Raw genomic sequence first — 25031 nt, 5'->3', positions numbered from 1 at the left:
TCCACAGGCTGACATTCAATGAAAATAACTTCACTAAATATTAAGGATAAGAAAGAAAAAAAACTACAGAAGATACAAACAGCATGAAAATAGTCAAATTTCCAAAGTATAAGGTTTTGATCCTCAAAATAACTATACACTGGGTCCAAAGACATAGTTAGTGCATCTTTTCTTGCATCTAGTCTGGCTTTCTGCTCACCTGGAGCCACATCTTCTTGGGAAAGGGACGTTTATTTCTATTAGTGGAGAAGAAAACTTCCAGGTAATTGTCTATTTCCCAGGAAAAACTGAAAAAAAGCCTTAGAAGTATCTTTCATTCTTAATTCTAATTCTTCACAAATTAGAGAATTTTTTTCCATGTCTAATTGACATGTTTAAGATATGCAATAAAATGAATTATCTCATGCTTACTCCACAAAAGGTAATGATTTTACTGATACTGCTTGCATAGTATAGCACTTTGTGTAATGCATACACATATACCATAAGAAAGGACACTAAAACTCAAAGCAAACTTTCGTCCTTAAGTAATTGACATAAACAGCAATATTTGTTCAATTACAACCTCAAATCACTGCCCTATTAACCTGAGAGCAATATTAAAGCAGCTTCTTAAAGGTTACGGAATTGTTCCCTCCAAAAGGTCTTAAGAGTATATCAGTTTGTTTCTAGGACATAGCGGCCTATCTCTTCCTTTACTCTTCCCTTCCTTTCACTTCTCATTGCATTTATTTTCTAAAAATAATAATTTTTAATGTTTTCTGTTCTTTTCCCTTTCTTTCTCTTCTCTCCCTTACCTTTGAAGTAACAGAAGACATAAAAACCTTGTGGAGCTAAGGAGGTGGTCAGGGTTAAGGAGATCGGCTGGGACTGGTGAGACCAGGGTCCAAGAGTCAAGGATACGGTCAGGACTGAGACAGCCAGTGGGGACCTCAGGTGTGGATCCAAAACCAATTAGGTAGTGGGGGCCAATGAGGCTCAGGCTTGGGGTGGTCAGCAGAATTAAGATATTAGTTACATAAGGAACAGGGAGAATAATTAAATACATGTTGAAAATAATGCGAGCCACTTTTCTCACAGTCAGAAAAAGTGTATATATGGAAAGAGTAAAGGCTGGAATGAACCCTGTGGTGTGGAATTGGAACTTTAAATACTAGTGTGAATTCGTGTTTTAAATATAAATAGAAGGGTAGATGATACATAGATAGATAGATAGATAGACAGATAGATGATAGATACGTTTTGTATATATGTTTATATAAATTATATAATAATTATACAGCCATGCACCACATAACAATGTTTCAGTCAACAATGGACTGCATATACAATGGTGGTCTTGTAAGATTAGTACCATATAGCCTAGATGTGAAGTAGGCTATACCATCTAGGTATGTGTAAGTACACGCTATGATGTTTGTACAATGATGAAATTGCCTAACGATGCATTTCTCAAAACACATCCCCATCGTTAAGTGAAGCATGACTACGTATTATTATATAAAAATTTATAATTATATATGATTATAAAAATATATTGCATGATATATTATATATAGATATGTGATATATCTATATATATATAAAATTCCTACCTCTGTCTGCTAAGAGGGCCTAGAAGCAGTGACACTCAGGAAGCAAAGAGCATACCCAGTGCCCAGATGATGGTTTTTAAAAGCTATTTTTCACTAAAGAAAGGATTCTTGTAGAAAGGGCTCAGTCAAGGACTGAAACAGGAAGAGTACAAGATGAATCCGAAATACCTTGTGCCAGAAAGTAAGGAAGTGCTCAAATCATGATGAAGACTTGCCAAAATGATATATGGGCTAACTTCTAGGAGCTCCAACTTACCCAATCTGGATAATGTGAACAGTGATGTTGATGCATTATAACCCGTGGAACAAAATGATTATTCATCAGTCCATATGATATATATAAATAAATAAATGGACAAACAAATAAATGTGGCAGACAGAAACTTTCCTTACTATATAATGTTGACTGATAAATGTAGATGAAATGATAGAATTAGAAAACTACCATTTGGAAATCATCATTGTAATAATGGATTCAGGCAAACATCATCAATGTCTAGAGGGTGAAAGTTTAAAGAGTAAGAGGATATTTATGTAGTTCCGAATCATCCCTACACAAATAAAATTAGTAACTTTGTAGTAGAGAAACCTAGTAGACAACACCCCAACCACCCGGTCAACATTGAGCGCCTCCTGATATGATACACTGTGAAGAACAAAGCATCACTGTTCCTATTAAACTCCCATAACCGGAGTCTAAAATAAGGAAATATCAGATAAACTAAAAGCAAGAGACACTCAAATAACTGGTCTGCATTTATCCAAAATATCAAGATCACAGAAGGCAAGAAAAGGCTGAACAAATGTTCTACCTTGAAGACTAAAGAGATATGATGACAAAATGCAATACATAATTTTAGATTAAATGCTGGCCTGGAAGAAAAAAGTTTTTCTGCTAAAAAGGGCATTATTAGAACAATTGGTGAAATAGGAATGAAATTTTAGGATTAAAGGACAGTATTTTATCAATGTTGATCTCCTGATCTTGTTGGGCATGCTAGAGTTATGTAGGAGAGTGTCCCTTTTTTTTCAGAAAATATACATAAACATTTAGGGGTACTGTGGTATCATGTATGCACATTGCACTCAAATAGTTCAAGGAGAAAAACATGTCGATATAGATATAGATATATGGATAGATAAATGTGACCAAATGGTAACAACTAGGAAACTTGGGAGTCCTTTTTACTGTTATTGCAACATGTCTGTAAGGTTAAATTATTTCAAAACAAAAAACATTTTTTAATAAGAAAATATGCTGAAGGTCATATAAATAAAGCTAAAAGGTCAACAGCATTATCTATATTTCGTTGTTACTTCATACTTTTCGAGCATTATACGTATTACCTTGAAGGTTAAACTACATTTCATCTTATTTTTTCTTTCATATGTTTGGGCTGGTCCCTCATTTGAAAAAAATTTTGGCAAAAATACACATTTTAATACATAATTAATATATAAAACTTGAAAATTAACTTTTGAAAAATTCTTATTAAGTAAAAAACTATTGGGATCATTCTGTTTTTCAAGCTGGTATACAAATGGTATAATTTAGAATCAGGCATGCAGTTTTGTTCGCAATGGAAGTAACAATACAAGTCAACTGCTCTCTCTCTTTCTCTCTCGGCTAGGTCTCATATGTCAAAGCTATTGACATTTGGATGGCAGTATGCCTCCTGTTTGTGTTTTCAGCACTTCTGGAATATGCAGCTGTAAATTTTGTTTCAAGACAACACAAAGAACTTCTGAGATTTCGAAGAAAGAGAAAGAATAAAGTAAGCTATTAATTGCGTTGGGTTTGCTGGAATACAAATTTTCACTAGAAAACGAATTTGTTCTGTTTAATAAGGAAGTATAGAAATGAAATGGAGACCGGGGACTAAGAGATTGATGTTCCTTTGGTTTTGTCTGACTGAAACTTCAATTGTCAAAAATAGCTTCAGAGAGAAAATGGTGACGTCTACCTACACTTTACGTAGTATATCTGGTGACATGAGAGCTTTCTCAACTTCTTTCTAATGTACTTCCTGGAACAAAACCATTTTTTGCTTCAATTAACAAAATATGTTATTTCCTACTTGCAATGTTTCTGATGGTTTTACTTGACGTAAGTCATCACATATAACTATTAAAGTTGTTCCTTTTATGTAACTGATTATTTTCATTGTTTTCATCAAATGTTAACTATTTATTAATGCTATGATGTTTATGTAAAGCTATGTGGTCTCTTTTTTATGTATACTTTCATATTTTTAAAACATTTCTTCTGAATCCGCATGGGAAACACAATAAGGTGCTATTTTTGCCTTGTTGTCACCTGATAAATGAAACCCAGAGGAAGTTTTATTTCAAACATCGTTGGGAGACCACAGGAAGTCATAGGAGTAATCTCCTAATTGCATTTGGATGTACAGAATGGGCTTGTTCCCCTCTATTAAGACTTGTAATTTCATCTCTCTTTACATGGGCATAGTTTGATCAACTTCCTTTCCTTTTCTGTAACTCAGAGTTTTCTACTGACTGGCACATCTATGACTTCACATTTTTTAATGTGAATGTGCCAACTGACATTTTAAAAGCAAATGGACTCTTAAGCAATAGAGAAATATCAAAGTTGCATACAACAGCAGATATTGTGGCCAGAATGCAATATGCCAAAACATTTAAGTCAAAACATACTCGAATCTTAAAAATAATTGTCTGGTTCATATAGTGTCCATTCTAAGAATTTTGAAAGGATTTAATTTTTTTAAAGATTCCTTATGGTTTCTGAATTACTGACTGCAATTTGGATATTCATAAACTTTTTTTTTAAAGCACTAAGCCATGATCTCTCAGTGCTAAGCCTACTCAGTATTAGACATATTCTAAAACAGTAACTTATTCAGTCATGTCTGATTGAGCCCCCAGAATCATCACTTGCTCCAATAAATACCAACTCACAGTAGCATGGAGGGAACATCAATCTTGTGATACTCTTAGTAATACATTGGACCAGAAACAATGCTTGAGCTTGAATTTGATCACATATGAAAATAAAAGCACGTCATTTGTATGTTGAAACATATTTTGATGGGGAGGGAACTTCTCTTTATCTCCTCCCCCCACCCCACCCCCGTCTACTGGTTTCCTTGTTCTTTCCTCATTCTCCCTCTCTCTCTTTTCTGCACTTCTTTCTACCTCCTTAACGCCTACTGCTTCCCCTTTCATGATACTGGCAATGGCTGAAACACTATAACAAGACAAAAAATTCTATGTCACAGGAATGAAGCTTTTGTCTTTCTTTCCCATTAATGAGTGATAAAGACAACTTTCCTTTTAATATCATTAATCAGAAGTAAGGTAATATTTATATCCCTCTGTCATTTTGGTTTGCTTTTTCACTTTTATTTTCGATTTCTCTACCTTTATCCTTCTTATACAATTTAGAATATATCAACCATGTGCTGCAAACACTAGAAATGAGAAGTATTATGCATGTGGTGTCCATAGAGGGGCTTAGAACTCGGACATTTTCCACGCCCACGACATGTCCAACAGTCACAGTACCCAATGGATAATGTAATAGACTACAAGATTAGATGCTCAATTCTGGTTCCTCCTTTTTAGGAAATTATCCTTACCAAAGCAGCTCTTTCTTCAGTTTTACCACCTATAAGACTATTGAGATAAAAATATTTGATGCCATTATTCTTTAGCTCACAGAAAGACAGCAAGAGTAATTTTTCTAGTGATTGGCTCTCTAGGAAAATGTAGAAATACAAAAACAGTAATATTATATTATTTTTTAACCTCTAGTTTAATATTAAGGGATTAAATACTAATTATAATTAAGATTTAGTCAGGAAAATAGATTTTTTTTTAATTTCATTTCATATTTGGGGGTGGATACCTTGCATATGTGAAAATCTATTAATTGATACATATGTGTGTTAAAATGATATATGCAATTAAAATCAATTGTGCAATTATATTTAATCATATATGACTTGATTCTCTGGTTTCTCAATCCCTCCTGGTCCACTTTACCTTCCGACAGACAGAAGCTTTTGCATTGGAGAAGTTTTACCGTTTCTCAGACACGGTAAATTCATTTTCTTAACTCTAAGTAGAGGAATGTGGTCATCAGTAAAAAAGCAGACAGCATATTCTGCACCCAGGCAGTGTTTGGTGGGGAAACACAGCTCTTTGCGTATTTAAAGCCAAACTACCGCTAGCCGGCTTCAGCTAAGAGGGATATTCTCTTTCTAACAACTCCATTTGTCTTCCCTCACTCAGTAGAAGGATATTTAAATATCATTCTTCATCTTATTAACTGAGTTATTTGATTATTCAAAATGATTCTTAAATATATGTTAAACAGAAATGTCACATATATCTTCCAATAGTCTCTGTAGAAGAAATAATCATATGCCTTGATAAAGTTAGTTTCAAAATAAATGGAAAATTTATTTATACAGACAAGTTCTCCAAGCAGGCCTTCTTGCCAGAAAATAGAGACCTAAAAATAAGGCAAAAATAAAATATTTTGTCCAGTCCATGTATCTTCAGAATTCATTCTTAATGTTAAGATATGTTGAGATTCTTTATACTAAATGAATGATTGTGGTTTTGATAGTAGCATCCTTTGAAATTTTTGGTTAAAAAGAGGTTAGAAGGACACATGTCCAAGTATAATGGCTAAATATTTAGAAAAGTAGGCTACAGTAGAGCATATTAGTGACTTGACTTGGCAGCCCATAATGTAGCCCTCAATGATTGAATTTAAGCACACCAAAGGCAGAATTAACCCTGGGAAATCGTATATAAACAGCTCAGTCTACTAAACTAAAATTTATGGGGTAAAGTTTACTTAAAAATATCTCCCCAGATGATTCTACTGCACACCTTAGTTAAGAATAGATATAATGTTAGATGAATAGACAAAAGACATAATGTTAGATAAATATTAAGTAGCAGATAGCTAGGCCTAGTATTATTTTAAAGCACTTATTAAGTTTTCTTGTATTATAATATATACTCACTCAGGTATTTTTCTTTTATGCTAAAATTGCATTTGTTCCCAATATAACTAGCCACTTCTTCATTTTACATCCCTGAAAAAAAATTTCACATAATTCAATTATCTTTATTTGATTATCTTAACTGTAAACTTAAAATTTTTTAATTACATTGAATTTACATAATCAGATATAGTAGGCTCTTTGGGAGAGAAATATATTTAAATTTCCAGTAACTAAACAAATAATGTTTATAAAAGCATTAGTATAGGGGCTGGCCCCTTGGCCGAGTGGTTAAGTTCGCGCGCTCCGCTGCAGGCGGCCCAGTGTTTCGTTGGTTCGAATCCTGGGCGCGGACATGGCACTGCTCATCAAACCACGCTGAGGCAGCGTCCCACATGCCACAACTAGAAGAACCCACAACGAAGAATACACAACTATGTACTGGGGGGCTTTGGGGAGAAAAAGGAAAAAATAAAAAAAATCTTTAAAAAAAAATAAAAAAATAAAATAAAAATAAAAGCATTAGTATAAAAGATATATATTCAATTAAAAATTGCTTTACAAAACAATGCAAAAAGAACTTTGATGAAAAATCAAGTTTACCTCACCAAAAGTCAATAAATACTTATTTTAAAAAAAGAAACATGGTAATGCAAATTAATTCATTAGAAATTATATACATCCATTTCTTTTTATAATATTCTAATCATTGTGCAAATTTTAGGTTGATCATTCTGACTTTTTGAAAACTATTTTCCTTAACCTAATAACTCTCTGAGCCAAGTGAACTCATCAATTTTTCAAATTATGTATTTTGCTTAAAAATAGTCTGAACATTCTAAATCTTTAAATGAACTTAATCCAAATGAGTCTAAATGTTGACCAAATGCTCTTTATTTTCATGAGTACTGATTTACCTGAGTGTTTCTTAGCATTCTAATCACTCAGAATAGGCAAAGTAAATAGAGTAACCTCATTATAGAAAGTTTGTCACTACAGGGTACCTTACAGTGATATAAATATTATTCCTAGAAAAGTTTAACTTGGTTCAGCATTGGCTTAGGAATTGCATATGATATTTTACATCTTACTTTTTCCTCCATTAAGGTATGAGAGAAACTTTTGTCTGTTGTGAAAGAATACAAGTTTGCTCCTATATCCAAATTTCCCCACCCCACACTGTCATAGCCTGCTGTGTGCTGATCACCCACCGCTCCTGTCATAGATGCTTATCCCTAGTGCTGTGTGTGTAGGTGTATGCATGATATGAAAGCATTTTGATTAGAACTTGCTCTTCCCATATATAGGTTGTCATTACTTTAGCCCTGGAGGGTTATAAAGACATGCCAAAATAGTGTTGAACACATGTTATTTGTTGAGAGATACAGATGATGTGGAATTGCTTTAGTGCATTTCATGTAGCTTCTTCTGCATTGCAATGTAATGATGCAATAGTTCGCTGAGAGAATACACACACAGTATTCTAGTATCTCCGTGTTCCTATTTATTACTGTATATTAATTAATATTTATATACACAAATGAAATAAGAATGAGCTGTTAGTTTTAGATTTAAGAAATAGTGACCAAATTTATATTATGCTAGGCATGATGGTTATCTCTTTTTAATAAAGATATCACTGACTTCATTTTGACTATCTGTACAAAAACATAGTTATTTTATTTACTTATGTATTTATGTTCTGTCTTACTTAAAAAAAACTCAAGATAACTTCTAAAACTAGCAAATAATTTATTTTTCTGCTCTGTACATTTTGTCAGCTCTATAGTCTTAGGACAAATACAACTATACATATATGTTATTTTGGCTGAAGGGATGAGATTCAACAGTTGAAAGCAATCTGGCACCCATATACACTAAATTATTTAATATAGTTTTCATTCCAGGTCAGTTTATGCTATATTCTAGAGTGTAAGATATTCTTTCAATAGATAAATATTTCCAACAAATTTCTTTGGTACATACCTGAGGAAAAGTCATTTCCCAATAATTTCAAACTAAATTCTTCTGAATGACTGATATACAGGCATTACAAATTTTATCCTTTCAAGTAAAACAAAAATTGTAAGAATTTAATTATTTCTTACAAACAAAAATTTAGAGTTTATGTTAAATGAAGCTATTTCTTAGAGACATATCCCCACTGAAATGTCTGTTTGGGAAAATGATATTTGATAGAGTAATATAATCTCTACTTTAATTTCACATGCATTATAGTAACTTCCATTTCAGAGTTAGCTAAAATTGATATATTGCTTTTTACATATGCTGTCTATAACATATTTTCTTATGTCACTCCATAATTATGAGTTGGCATTGAAAGAATCTAGCACATTATGCTAGAAATAGATATATAGACATTTTTAAAAATTATTTCATTGATTTCTCATCAATCCTCTAAAATATATGTATATTTCAGCTAAAACATTTTCTTTTTAAGCTTACATTTTACCATTCAATAGTCTCCAAACCATTTCTGAATCTCAATTCAATATGCCAAGCATAAACTTGGCTAATTTATAACTAATTCATATGTCATCTATAATAAATGCAATGTTCTCTTGGGAGCTGGATTCCAAAGAATTTTATATTGATAATTGTCTTGCACCTATAAAGTTTTCTGTTTTGGGGGGATTTTTTGTGTGTGAGGAAGATTAGTCCTGAGCTAAATCTGTTGCCAATCTTCCTCTTTTTGCTTGAGGAAGAATGTCCCTGAGCTAGCACCTGTGCCAATCTTCCTCTATTTTCTATGTGAGACACCACCACAGCATGGCTTGATGAGCCCTGTGTAGGTCCGCACACAGGATCTGAAGCCACCAATCCCAGTCCACAGAAGCAGAGCACACGAACTTAATTACTATGCCACTGGGATGACACCTATAAAATATTTTTAACCTCATCTATGACTGTATTCTTTTTAAGCCTTCCATTTTTAAATGATATAGAAATGTATATAGACATATTAAACCGAATATTTTATTTTAGGCTGATTATTTTAGAAAGACAATTTTGCAATTCATTCATGTACTTCATCTTACCTCAGAATTTTTCATGATGGTGATTTTTCTCAACAAAAATAAGTCATTGTTATGTTTACTAGTAATTTTTTTCAAAATCCACACACTTTGAAATCATGTAAATGGAAGTTAATAACAATTCACTTTTCTGTTCTCTGTCATTTTCCTACTTGGCAATTAAAAGTTAAAGAAAAAGTATTTAAATAAAAAGAACTTTGAGATAATTAACTTAACATCCTGATTGTAGAAAGAACACCCCAAAGGAACCTACTAAGGGAGAAATGTTAGGATGAAAATAACATATTTAATGCTGTTGTATCTCACAGCAATTCACATAATTAATCATCACTCATGCTCTCTTAGATGCTCAGTGTTTTGTTACCACTCACTGGCAATCTTCATGGCTTCACCATGTCCACACACAAATATTTTTGGGGCCATTCATTTTTGAAGATAGGGAATTAATTCTTATCTCACATGTATGTTAATATATTATGTTTGATGTTAGAGAAGAAGTAATTCAACTGAATGACTGTGTCTACACTTGGATTTTCTATCTCTAATTTTTCTAGTTATAATATGCATGTTACATGAGTCAGTCTTTGGCATAATTCTCTAAATAAATGAAAAAGCACTTACAATGTTTCACAATGTGGTATTGATGCTCAATTACTGAAACATTTTTCTAATTTCCAAATTCATGAATGGGTCCTCCTGTAGGAAGAATCGTTCACTAACTAAATGGCTTTTTTACATTCTTCATTACCTACCCTTCTGACTTGCTTGAAGCATATTAAGAGGATTTATTTGTGGGTAAATTCAGCTATTTCTTCAATTTTACCTTTTTAATCAGCCACGTTCTTCAGCTCATTTTCAGTTCATTCTATTTAATCTTATTATTGCTTATATTTTGGGTTAAGTTCCTTAATTTTATGAACATTAAATATTGGCTATCACATAGTGTCTGAGTAAAAAGTTTTAGATGTATGTCTAAACACCTTGCTTTTTTGGCCTTTAGTCCATTAGAAATTCAAGCTGAAGATGTCTCCAGAAAAATGAATTATCTCAAAGAAATATTTGAGTTACTCACTGAAATAAAGGCTATCACTGTACATCCAAACATGCATGAACACAGGATAATTTTATGACAGAGTTTTACAAAGCAGAGAAACTGTTTTAGTCATGAAATAATTTAATGCACCTTCTAATATAGTAAACTAATATTAATTATGAGCTATTAGAAAAACCTCATCCATACTTAAAATTATTACTTTAAGTGTAGCACTTCAAAAAATCCCAATAGACCAGTCATTTAAAAAAAAATCACATGACCTTTTTGAGGTCTCAGGTCCTTGCTCTCTTTCGCCCTCTGACAACCTCTGGGGTGCAGATTGAGTCTGCTCCAATAGCGCTCGATCCTGTTTCTAAGAAGTGAGATGACTCCACGTACCTTGTCTCACGGGCACACCTAAAATATTTGTACTGTTTCACGGAACACATTTACAACACTAAAGACTCTTTGACTGCAGAAATTAGATTTGCAAAGAATCCCAGCAGCCATGTAGCAAAATCCATCTATTGTGACAACGAGACAGTGAGACCTACAGTAGTGAAGTGATCTTTTCAGTTTTATGCTATTGGTTAATTTTTAGTCAAAAGAACACAAGTGCAAGGCCACCTGAGGAGTAAGCAACTGGGTAGGTCTATTTTATGTAGCACTTTAGTGCTGGTTTAGTTTCTGTCAATTTAAAATATCTAGTAGTAAAATGATGCAAGTTGTTATTAGTATTTTTCTCTCCTAGTGAGTACTTTGCAATTTTCATGATAATACAATTATAACAAACAAAATATTGATGATACAATAGCAACAATCTGAGTACCTTGTCAGATGTTTTATATATTTTTTGTCACCTTAAAAAACCTGCTACATCGTGCTGTATTCTTCTTTTCCTAGAATAAGAAACCAAGAATCTGTGATTTAAGAAATTAAGACTATCCAGACTCCTGGCACTAAATGATGAAGCCATGGAATTTCTTAACTAAAATAAAACATTTGAATTTTGAACATCAGTAATGAGTCAGATTTTAAATTTATATTTGTGACTATATAAAATATTTGAAAACTATTTCTTATAGCACAAATATACTTTTTATAATGGAAATACCCAATTTGTTTTCATTTTTTAGAACATAAGTCTTCCTCAACACCTTGTTTTCTATTACCATTGCCGTGAAATAAATACTTGAACAAGACATTTTAATGAGGGAAATGTTCATATTAAAATTAAAAGTTTCTATTTCTTCAAATCTAAAATTAACAGGAAAGCCATTGGTGATACATTTGTTAGTGCAATTATATTCCATTTGAAAACAATAATGCGCTAAATCACATTATATAACATTTATCCAAGGTATATTTCCTAAGATATGCCTAGATCCTGTAGTAAATTTAAAAATGGACAAAGATACAGATCATACAGATAGATCTTATAGATAAGATATGTCTGTCTGTAGAAATATAGGCATATACCTAGAAACAGCCTTACTTAAAAACAGGAATTATTAAAAAATAAAATAATAATTCAATACTAACACAAAAGGCAGCCAGCCCTGATGCTCTAGTGGTGAAGACTTGGTGTTCTCACTGCCATGGTCTGGATTTGTTTCCTGGTCAGGGAACCACACCACCCCTCTGTTGGGTGTCATACTGTGGCAGCTGCATGTTGCTATGATGCTGAAAGCTATGCCACAGGTTTTAAAAATACCAGCAGGGTCACCCATAGTAGACAGGTTTCAGTGGAGCTTCCAGACTAAAACAGACTAGGAATAAGGACCTGGCCACCCACTTCTGAAAAAATTGGCCGTGAAAACTCTATGAATAGCAGTGGAGCATTGTCTGATACAGCAACAGGCTTCCGATGTGCTGCACACAGAGTCCCTGGGAGTTGGAATCAACTCCATGTCAATAAGAGCAAAACACACAAGCATCATTACAGAGTATGTTTTTATAAACTACCTTTTAAAATGTAAGTTAGAAAGTGTTAGAGGAATTCAAAAAATGTTATATCACTATGACTTCAAGTTGACAGATAGCTGCATTGTGCTTCTTGGAAAGTTTGGTTTCTACAGCTTGACTGTGCATTATAATCACCTAAAGAACCTGCTGGAAATGCAGATTACTGTGACAACCTAAATACTAATAAGTACAAATCTCTGCAATTGAAATGCAGAAAACTGGATCCCAGCAATCCTTCCCAGTGATTCCGAGACAGGGGTTACATAGACGACAGTGTGAGACACACTGCCCTCACCTAGACTATCATTATTGCATGCACAAAGAATGATAGTCACTTTACACGTTGTTCCAGCTTTTATGATGGACCAATGCTATGAAAGACAATTAAATTTAAATTGTTCATTTTCTATTAAAACCAATATCCAAATGTGAAGTAACTCTGTTCAGTACAGCACCATAGCTCTGATTCCAGGTTTGAGAAGGCAATCATACCTACAAGACAGAAATAAGCTTTAATGTTATATAGCACTCACTTAATTTTATAGAGGGATAAAAAGCAGGAGACACAGCTGATAAAGTATGTTCATCTAATTGGAGGCCTCACAGCTATTCAAGCATAAGACTTTTTGTTCCCTTGCCCACACACTTCCGCCATTGGAAACCAGAAATCTTTCTAAAGGCATTCTTCCTTTCTGTCGCTCATACCCACATGTTCTCCATACTCATCCAGTGAACTAGCCAGCCCTTCATGTCCTTGTCATTCTCTCTTTAACAATAAATGTGTTAATTGCTCATTCCAATTTCTATTTTAAACCACTGTGCTGTGAATGGATATGATATGCCCTTACTATGTTGTACTCTTGGGCCATTTTATACACCAGCCATCTTTAAATGTGTTCCTTTGTCCAACGAGATCTATTCTAGGGGCCCAAACTGATATAAAAATGCTGTGTTCCAAGCCATTAATAGAATTTTCAGCTGTGGCTTCTGTTACATTGTTAACAAAGCCCAAGATGGACTAGCTGTCTACTTCTGCCAAAATCCATTCAATCCTCCAGAAGCCATGGGCAAAGACCCTAAGTATTCCATCTGCCAACTATGTGTTAACATTTGTCCTTGGGAGAGGAAAATTACCCGAAGGCAATTTTCAAGCAATTTTTTCTCTTATTAATATTCAGGACAACTCTCACCACATCAATGGGCTTCATTGGGCCACAAAGGAATATGTCAGTTTTTTCCATTGCTGCATGGCCTGGACACCACCACGGCTACATCCATGGCCTATTCAAGACATCTGCCTTGGCACTCTATTTGCCTTCTGAGCCAACAACTAGGCAGTGATTACATGACCTAATTTAATTCTACCTTGGAATTTCTATAAGAAATTGCATCTCCCACTCTGGGATGTTCTTAATTATCCTTTTACAAGGGCCCATTTCCCTGACGATAAAGTAAGGCTAGGGCCTGGGAGTTTTTGAACATCCAGATGTTGTTCTGAGAGCAAGAACCAATTCTTTTGATAGTGCCACATATACTGGTTCTCAAGTCAGCCCATTGCATAGACTTACCTTGCTTTCTTCAGCTATAGTTATTCATTCTACTGCAGGCATCGGAGTTTCCATTGGTGAACCAGGTGACATGTTTGCCTCTGTGGGAATAGAATTATGAGGCTCATACCACTCTAGGCAGTTCAACGAGAGGTTCCATCACTGATCCATTGTCAGATACACTACTTTTTCATGGATGTGAGGTACTTTACCAGAGTTATTCCCCTTATCTTGTTCCTGAATATACCATTTTTATTTTATCAGGGAAGTTAGACTAGAAGGCCTTTTTGGCATTACTCATGACATGGTAGATATTCTAGTACTAAATATAGTCGGATCACTTTCGGATTCCTTCAGTTTGAGAAGTTGTTTCTATCAAAGCACAAGAGAATGCCAGTAGCTGTCATTCAAATAGATTATAGCTGCTCACAACATCAGAGAGTTTTCTAGTCTAGAATCCTAACAGCCACCTTAGGTTTCAACTATTGAGCTTTTTCTGGAAACTCTAGTCTACATGTGTTTTAGTGGCAGATTCCTACAGTCCCTGAATTTTAAGGCCTCAGAGAGACTGCTTGGGCTATTTCCTACCTCCAGTCTCTCATAGTTTATCCTTGTTCCCCTTTCATATTCAGTCTTTCTTCCAGTAACTTTATACGGTGTGGCCAACAGAAATCCAAAATGTATCTGCCAGATTTCAAACAGTGCTACAAGCTGTTTTTCTCCTAGTAGGATCCAGAAGAGATAAAATTTGTCCTTTATTGTTTGTGAATTTTCTCTAGTAGTTTGTCCAGGTTATTTCCAGAAACTGGACTGATGGGCCTGGGCCCTGAATTTGAGCTGGATTAGTTAGCCACTTTTACCGACAGTTTCCAAAGCCTCCTTTGACTTTCTCCTCAATCGGTGAAACTATCATATACCATTACATGAAACTATCATGTATCATTAACCAACTTGCTTTTGACAGTGATGAGGACCGAACTGTTTCCAAGCGGGTTGTGACAATATGCTAGATAGAGAATTCAGGTTTCCTTGATTGGGTATACCCCACATGAAGACACATAATGTTTGACTTTTTTTTAAATTGGGATTAAAAGGAAAGCCTGAGTCAAGTCTATCAAAGTACACTAGCCTCTTTTGTCCTTCTGAAACTCTTGAACAGTTTCCACTGTGTCCATCATGGTGGAAGCTGTTAGGGGACTTCTTTAGTGAAAGCAAGTAGTCAGCAGTCAGCCTACGGAACCCATTCAGTTTTATCATAGGCCAGGTCAAGCTATTCTAGAGAAAATGAATGAGGGATTAGCACTCCTGCTTCCACCGTTTCCTTAATCAGAGATGAGAGTTTCTTTTATCTTCCTGGAATCTTGCACTGTTTAACAGTTACTACAGAGGAAGGTTTAGGTAATTCTAAGGGCTCCCATTTTAGAGTACATTCAACTACAACTGGACTAAGGAACAACTGCCCAAGATTAGGTACAAGCCAGAAATTGCAATATTCTTCATTCGTGTGTTACTTCCTTTCCAATTATACATTTAGCCAAAGGCGATGCCACCTACTAGATATATCTTAGTCCCTTATTTTTCTACCTGAGGTTTTTACTGTGACCTTGAGACCTACTACCACAGCATCACCATGACTCCTTCTCTGCTCCACTAGCTTCTCTTTTGCTCTTAATATTTCATTCTCGTTCCCCAACAGTATCACTGGCATTCAGTAATCCAAAAAAGCTGTGTTTACCAGCCCCAACCATTCAACTTTAACCACAGTTGTGGCCTTGGAATCCCACTCAGAACTGGGCAAAGAGATTCTGGCCTTCAAGTCAGTCTTCTTTGTTTCAGCTGCCTTAACGGTTGGAGTAAATTCAGCAACCCATATCAGTGTCTTTTGTTTCCATTCCCCATTGGCATCATTGGATTTAACTTCTGAGATGAAAGCAGCAAATTTAACAGAGTTCCTTAAGGGAAGCAGCTGCCGGAACTGGAACAGATTTCCTTCCTCCCAGCGGGTGATAATGTGCCAGGAAATTTTTCCTAGGATTCCTGTCAATTTTCATTTTGTGTCTTAAAAGCCACCTAAAGAGAGCTTATAGATTTACCTCTGGCCATGATCTTTCTTCTGAATAGCCAAGATACTTTTTCCATCAGTGAAACCCAGCATGGCAACTACAAGAGCAAAGGTACCTGTGAATCATATATACCCTCCTGCCTTCCCAAAGGAGGGCCACACGGAGAACTCATACCTGAAGGACTCCCCTAATCACAGTGTCTGCCAGAGTTTAGGTCAGAGGATGGTTTGGTTGGGTTCCTTTTTAATTATCATATGGCAGCCCAGGTTTACTGCTTCCCTTCACATAGCTGCTTCTTCTAAAGAGCTGTTCCATTTCACAGCAGTAAGAGAACAGGGCAGTGTCCCTTCTCAGCACAGATTCGTACCATCCCAGGCCTCACCCACTCCAAAGGGTCATTGATTACACGACTACCAGTATTTCCTGAATGGCAACACTGCAGCAAGTTAGGAGTTATCATTCACATCAAATATTGCTTTTCATGCTGCAGCATGCACAAAAATTATCAGCTCCTAAGTCAATTAACCTAAAGACCCTGGAAAGCATGGATTGCCAAGATATCTGTTGGTACTTCTCGGCAAAGAGACTCGGTTCCTTTGTACTACAATTGCTTTGTCCAATATGGTAGCTACAAGCCACAGGTGGCTATTGAACACTAGACGTATAAAGTCTGAATTGAGAGGTGTGTTAAAATAGACATTGATTTCAGGGACTTAGTGCGAAATAAAGACTGTAAAATATCTCCTTAGTTTTTACTTTCAGTAAATCTAGGACATAGTGAGTTAAAGTATATGTATTACTAAAATTAATTTTGCCTGTTTCTTTTAACTTGTTAAAATGTAGCTAATGTAAAATTTAAATTTAAAATAATACACATGGCTTTCATTTGTGGCTCACAGTGTATTTCTTTTGGACAGGGCTGCACAATAGTCACTAGTTTCCAGTGTCTTGTGTCTGGGGTTGTGGAGAAGTGACACCAAGATTAAGTGCAATGTACTTCCAAGTCCAACTGGACTTTTGTTTTCATCTTGAGCACAGGCCATGAAGCTGCTTGCTTTACTTGCTCTCATTTCTCTTTTCTCCAAGTGGTTTCAGTTCTCATGGATAATCAATTAATAGGAGACAAGGAATTAATTGAATCATGACAACTTTCCCCTCAGTTTTATCACCCTGGTTCTCCTCAGTTTTATCTCACTGATCACCCATCTGCCAATTCAACAAGGGGTAAGTCTGTGTCATCCACACTTCAATAGTAAGATTTATCCCCAGTTACTTTCCACAGAGCGTTCAGGGCGGAACAGTATCATGTTCTCATCAGAACTCCCTCCCAGAACTTTTGGCTGTATTGAGTCTGAAATGATCTGAAAGCCAGGTCAGCTTGTTGCCGCCACTGAGATTTTGGGTGCAAATTGTCAATGAGACCCTCCAGACACTATAGGCCTTAACTTCATATAGCGTTTTCTCAGTCCTCAAGGAGCATGTGAGGTAGGCAACACATCGTACATAGCATCTTCTTCTCATTGGGAGACCTGGCAATTAAGAGCACAGCTTCTTTTACCCCTCACCCACACGGGTGTGTCGATGCAGCTGCCACAAAAAAAATCAAGGCATATGTCATCACCTCAACACAGAGAAGCCACAGCCTTCATTTCCCACAGACTTGTATACCGTCCGGTCACGTAGGCCATGGGCCTTCGGGCCACTGCACAGCCCTGCAGACACTGTCCTTCACAGTAAATGAAGCAAACTTCACATTCCTCATTTAACTTAACTCTATTGTTTTCAAGGAAATGATGCTGGAAGGATCAGAAGTCATTCTCAGCAGTCCTGAAACATCCTAGGCCTGATGTTAACCCTTTACTCACAATCAGTTATGTGGAAAGATACAGTTGAGAAAAATACAATTGTTCACCAAATATGCTAAATCTTAAGAGGATTGTCTCTATTTTAAGATGAGTGGTGGGGGTCTCCAAAGATTTGAAAATAATAATTTCTCCAGAACAAATGGTTATAAATGTAGTCTGTGGAGGAAGATGGTTAAAAGGTATGGATTTCCCGTTATAAGATAAATAGGTACTAGGAATGTAATGCACAATGTGATGACTATAGCTAACACGGCTGTATGATATATAGGAAGGCAGTTAAGAGGGTAGATCTGAAGAGTTCTCATCACAGGAGAAATTTCTTTTTCTTTTCTTTTTATTGTATCTATATGAGGTGATGGATGTTAGCTAAACCTATTGCGGCAATCATTTCACAATATATGTGTCAAACCATCATGTTGTACACCTTGACTTTATATAGTGATGTATGTCCATTATTTCTCAATAAAACCATGAAGAAAGGTAGTCAGTGGGTTCTACTTTACTAAACACAGCAGCTAGAATCCTAAAGTCTTAGCATTTTTGTAATCAGTCTCTCACGTGGTTCAACCAATAGGCTAACACCTCACTGTAAATGCTCGTTGAGAAGTTATCCTTTGTCCTACTTTGAGATGGATGTTTTTGTACACATGGGTTAATGTAGTTTGAAAGGTTATTTTTATATTTCAGCATTCAGCTGGTTTGTACACAAAAATTGTCCAAATTATCCAAGTGACCTATGTTTTCCTTCTGGAATGCAAATACAAGCCTGATTTACTAAATTACAAGGATGTTGTTACAGCACTTACATAAGAAAAGTTTAATTCTCAGTATATCCACTTTTTTCAAAATATAGAAAATTCAATGCAAACAATAATTTAACCTCGAAATGCCCATGGCAGCTAAAAAAGTTGCAGTATAAATGAACATCTTTATTCAAGACTACTGAAAAATCAATTTCCAATTTTTGCAAGATTATAACAGTAGTTACATGTAATTTGGATCATCAGCTTTTATTTCAGACTTGTTTGCTCAAAATTCAATTGCTTATACATCTTACTGTTGAGATATTTTCCAATAATTATGTTTTTGTTTTTCAGGTGGAATTGCCTTACTTCATAATTACTCCAAAACTATTTTATACATTATTACATCAACTTTGATCATGTTCTCATCTTTAGAATCCATTTTTAATTTCTATTTTTAACCTTCATATTTTGTAATATACTGTTCATTGAGCCTCAACTTTCACAGACCAAAAATAATTTTTTAAGAGTTTGAGTCAATGAATTACTTTTATCTCTTATGTTATCATTATAAATTACTTTCATAAAAGGAGAGCTATAATAACTTTATAAAATGTCATCTTTTAAACTTTCAACTTTAGTAGCAAAAAAAATCCAATTAACTGGCAGCCATATACTGTTACATTCTAAATAAAATCATCAAATTAAATTATTCAAGCAGGAATTTCATTACAAATTATTACAGACATGTACCAAATTTTCCTATCGTGAATACATTTATCATACTTTTATTAAATAATTTTTCCTTTAAATATTGGTTTTCTTTTCATGTACATACATGGAGAATTCTCTTCAATTTGCAACATTTAAGAGAAAAGTAACAATACTTCTTATAATATGTTGTAATTTTCTTTAACGTTAAAATACACCTCTGTCAAATTACATTCATAATTTAAACTAAATCAATGTACCTAGAAAGCAATTGTATATAAACTAGAATATGTGACTATCTTACAGTCTTCTGACGGATTAGTGTAAAATATAGAAGTAGCACTAAGTGAGCATAACAAAAACTAAGCAGTGTTGGCGAGCTAGACTGTTTTTTCCAATGAAGTAATGTAAAATTTAGGAAATAAGCATTGAAAAGTTTGCCTCCATACAAAAGAAAAGTTCAGTCAACAATCCTGGTATTTTCCCCTTTGACATCATATACTTGCCCATTTAGATACATAATGTAAAAAAATCTAGGACATGAACATATATAACATAATATCCCGATAATTTTTTTCTTGCTCAATTCATTTAGATATTCTAGCAGTATGTAGACAATACCAGGATGTCTAGTTTTTTCATTAAAATATATCATTTGCGGGTTTCATATTTCTTAATGGACACATCTATAAGATGAAGGCTATATCAATAAAACTTGAATGGGAAAGAAAGCAACTCATCTTTACATGCTTCACTTATCTTTTCATTATAATGATGTTAACATTTATAAAAATGAAACTGAAGTCATGATTCTGAAATTCCTGTTACATATGCTTTATTCTATGACTAAAGTGTTTTCTTATATTTTTCTTATGACAGGATGATGAGGTAAGGGAAAGTCGATTCAGCTTTACAGCCTATGGAATGGGACCATGTCTGCAAGCAAAAGATGGTATGACCCCAAAGGGCCCAAACCATCCTGTCCGGGTAATGCCAAAAAGCCCTGATGAAATGAGAAAAGTCTTTATCGACCGGGCCAAGAAGATCGACACCATCTCCCGAGCCTGCTTCCCATTAGCCTTTTTGATTTTTAATATTTTTTACTGGGTTATTTATAAAATTCTCAGGCATGAGGATATTCATCAGCAACAAGATTAAGTCTCTAGACACATACAAGTACAAATCATCAATTCAAAAGAAGGTTTCTTTGCCATAGGTGTGTGTGTATGTGTGTATATGTATGTGTGGGTGGTGTACAAATGATGACCATTGCATTAAAATGGCATATGGAAAGGTATTATTAGAATTTGCTACGCAAAGTCATGAAGCAGATTAAGACTCTTTTATTGGATAAAAAAAGATATATATTATGAGGATTCTATTTCATATTAATTTAAGATTATCTGTCCTTTCACAGTAAATCATATAAGAGGAAGTATTACTGCCAATGTGTTTGTATGTTATATATCACATAATAGGACACATGAAAACGCCTTTGGAATTCCTTGATTTTTAATTCAATGATATTAAATCTTACAAAAGTAAAATTTGAACAATGAGCTTTATAAAAGGAAAAGGGGGAAATGTCGAGGATAAAAAAGTTAGTAGTTTTGGGCTTTAAAATATTTTCTTATACTGTAGGTACAAAATAAAAAAATAATCAGTTAATTCAGTGCAAAACTCACTCAACAGTAAAGAGGATTGTACATACAAATGCTATCAGACCAACTTATATAATAGCAAAAGTAATTTCAAATTAGAAGATTAAAATAAAGACATCTATTGTTTAGATACTAAACTTAATTCTTTAGAACACTAAATTTCCCTCTTTGGAAACTTAAAACAAATGGCTTAAGAGATCATATTAAATGCAAAATCTACTTTTCTGAACTTTCTATCTCTATGAATGAAGTTGGAAATATTGAAAACAACGCTATTGTTTTTCAAATAAGTGTTATAGCTATGTATTTTTAATGATTTCCAAACACTGAAAAATTCAAGCCAGCACCCTTGTTTTGTTAGATATTTAATAGCTGCTTAATTGTATCTAATTGTGTTTAATGTTTTGATATAATTAAATGAAGTTCTATAAGACTTTTATATTTTAGCTTAGAATACAAATTTAAAATTTGGGATTATAGTATTTACATTTTGATAAAAATGAATTTAATGAAAACAAAATGGATTTATGAAAGATTTTTTAATGAGCACAGTTTTCCCATCGACATTATGTGAATTCAAACTCCTAGCTTCAAATGTAAGGAGGGAAGATTTTAACTCTAAATTATATTAAAATATCATTTCTGTAACGTGAAAGTTGATTGTTTTTATATTTCTGAATTAATGACTTCAATATATAAGCCATTCACTAGATGTGAATAATTTTAAATATAAATTTTTACTTAGACTCTATCAGCAACCCCATGGAAATATTTCAACTACAATGGGACATTAACTCATTTCATGCAGTGTAATTAATTCAAATATAAGATAGAGGTCTTAATAATTACATTGATCCAGACTTTGATTTTTTTTTCAGTTTTGCTATTTTTTGCATTATTTTTATCATTAATGTTGTACTTTTAAAAAACCTTAGGATGCTTTTTAGACATATTTAATTATTGGTCAGATTTGCTAAATGGAAACTCAGTGTACCTAATTATTGACAGAGAAAGTTTTAAACATTAACAGAACAATTAACTCAGATTTAAGATGGAAAAATAAGCCAGTTCCTGGACCAGAAAGTACTATTTTCTAACCTTTAACTACTCTCAAACTAAAAGCAAGAGCTGCCATTGAAAGCTAAAAATTTCTCAGTGTTATTGAACTTTGGTCTAACTAATTGTATTTTTTAAAAATATCCTTTCAAAAAGTAATGTATGTTCAGCAATTTTTGTTAGTAAAAAAACAAATTCCCCTTCTTTATGAGTAATTTAAAACACTTTTAGAAAAAAAAAACCATCATGTTTGGCACTAAGTGCAAATTCCTCAACCAAAAGAAGTTATTAATATCTACTTTACTTATTTTGAGGACTGTGTACCCAAAAGTTAAACATATGTTTCTTCATTTGGTGTGTATGAACCAAAATCAAGGAAATATGTTCTTGTGCTAAAGATAGATTAGAGCAAGATATGCTGTTTGTGTTCTCTGAAGATAGGCTGGGCAATTTGAAGTAATGATAAACTACATCGTCTCAATATGTCTCTGAAATATTGAATACAATTTTATAAACTTCGTACATCTTGTTTCAAAAGTTCTCCATCATTGCTTAAATTAAGTGAATTCTGCCAGAAGCAAACATAAATGTAATGAACTTATGTCCCAAAAGAAATTCACAGACATCACTTGTTTTCACATTTGAGAATATTAAAAATGTCTCTTTTTTTAAACTTGAAACTTGGAATGTAAAAATACTAGCCATGAGACAACTTGTCAACAGGAGTGTTGGTGTGGTAGAAATCTATCTCAAAAGTATTACACTTGGCTTGGGTATATATACTTATCATTGTCTTACTACACTAAGAAAATACTCTGACAGCCTTCACTCATAGAGGCAACAGTGACAAGGCAAATATGGCTGAATCCAAAATGTTCGAAGGAATATGTCCCCTCTAATGAACTCTTATAGACCCTACAAAACTGGAAAATTACATTGTAATTAAGATGCCAAGGTAGTATTTAACTCAATATGCTATCAAACCCTAATATTTCAAATTGAATCAACCAAAAAACTATAACTGGTGAGAAAATAAAAATGGATGCATATACATTGTCTATCCACACATAACTTGGATTCCTAAATGGATATGCTGACGTATTTTGAAATAGCCACATTAGAAAGTTTGTATTTTTGTGTACGTAGTTTATTTCACTTTTTGTATAATTACGTATCTCAACCATTGAAATATATGGTTCCATTATATATGAATTTTTAGGAAACTTTGTTCCTTAGCATATACATACCATCCTTCTGTTTTTTTCCCAATCATTAGCACTGGAGTTTAACTACAGCAGGGACCTAGAGCTTTCTTTGCTACTTAAAATAAAATACAGAAAGAAATGGTAGAAGCAAGAAAGCCAAGGGTCTTTAAAACTTGTCCCACCTTCCAGATGCTTCTCCATGACAGTTAGTCACCTGGAGAGCACATCCAACCCTCAGTTGCTGTGTTTAGGGATTATCATGACTACCTAGTCTTATTCTAGAAACAATTTGCATTCTATGGAAATATGCTAATAAACTTTACCTTAATTTTGAATTATAAATGCTTTAAAATCTACGTATCCCTGAAATATGAATGCATACATTAGGTTTATGAATTCCCAGGATCTTATAGAAGATAATGTAAATTTTACTTTTAAAAAAATGAAAAACTTAGCCAACATGTTTAACAGAAGAGAGTAGGTTGTTAACTACTTTACTGTTCTGCGCAACTTAAGTGGTTGTGAGAAAATAGGTGTATCTTCTATACCATTAATTCCCTTTTCTGAATGTCTTTCAGCCTATTTTTTAAAACATACTTTTCAATTCTTAACACGATATACCTCAACCTGCTAGTCATATCAGAGCACTGAATAGTATATCTGTTGCTAAATTTTCATCTCATCTGTAAAGTAGACATTCTATGAAATGGACTTGAAGGAATATGGGACTTGCCAATATCAAAAGTAGAAAATACTCTCAATACTAAAAGTAAGAAATTGGCAACACTGAAATTCACAGGTGTCCCCTAACAATAACTTAGAGTACTCTAAGAATGAAACTCTGAGAATGAAAATAGGCCACAGTCCTTAGACCGATCACTCATTAAGAATCTTTGAGGTCATGTCTCCTACTCCAAAATAAATTTCACATACATTGCAACATAGATAATAGCAAAAATTCTCAAAATTTATCAGCATATACCATCTGTATTTCTCATCTAGTTGATGCTGAACTAATGAAGAGAAGCAAGCCATTCCAAGCGTACAGCATAAATTTATATATAGTCCATCAGTATTCATTGATGCTGACAAGGCAAAGACGATAAAATATAAAATAGTGGACTTAATTAAATCACATTAAGAGAATAAGCATGGTTACTACCTGCAAGGCATTGATTTTAACAGTCTATTCAAGGCAAATATAATCAATGGATAGATAACCTATAAACTAATAATTACCTTAGTTCACTGAGGGGATTAGTCAGGAATTGTCTTAGTGACTCAGAGAATACTTTTTGCAACATTATAATTGCAAGCTTGTCTTTTGAATTATACTCACCTATTAAGCACAGTTATGATAACTACATTTTCTTATTAATTTGGATATTCAGTTCTTGAATTAGACAATTTTATTGCCTAAGTTTGGCTTCTGGACTGAATTACAAGCTATGAGATATTGAAACTTTCAGCATAATCCATTCTGAGAGACTGTAAAATTAACTTGTGTCATCAGTGGCTGGCTTCATAT

The 25031-nt window shown here is 34.0% G+C and overlaps 1 protein-coding gene across 1 annotated transcript in view; it reads left to right on the top strand.

Moving 5' to 3' along the window:
• The window catches only part of GLRA3 (glycine receptor alpha 3), a 177251-nt gene extending 156512 nt beyond the window's left edge, over window positions 1-20739 (top strand). Inside the window, 3 exon segments of the mRNA XM_046657295.1 lie at window positions 3227-3370; window positions 5635-5679; window positions 20461-20739. Of these exon segments, the coding sequence (XP_046513251.1) occupies window positions 3227-3370; window positions 5635-5679; window positions 20461-20739 (468 nt within the window).
• Window positions 20740-25031: the final 4292 nt, after the last annotated feature.

This window comes from Equus quagga, chromosome 3 (assembly GCF_021613505.1).
Source record: "Equus quagga isolate Etosha38 chromosome 3, UCLA_HA_Equagga_1.0, whole genome shotgun sequence".
Taxonomy (NCBI): Eukaryota; Metazoa; Chordata; class Mammalia; order Perissodactyla; family Equidae; genus Equus; species Equus quagga.
This window is presented reverse-complemented; position numbering and strand designations above follow the sequence as displayed.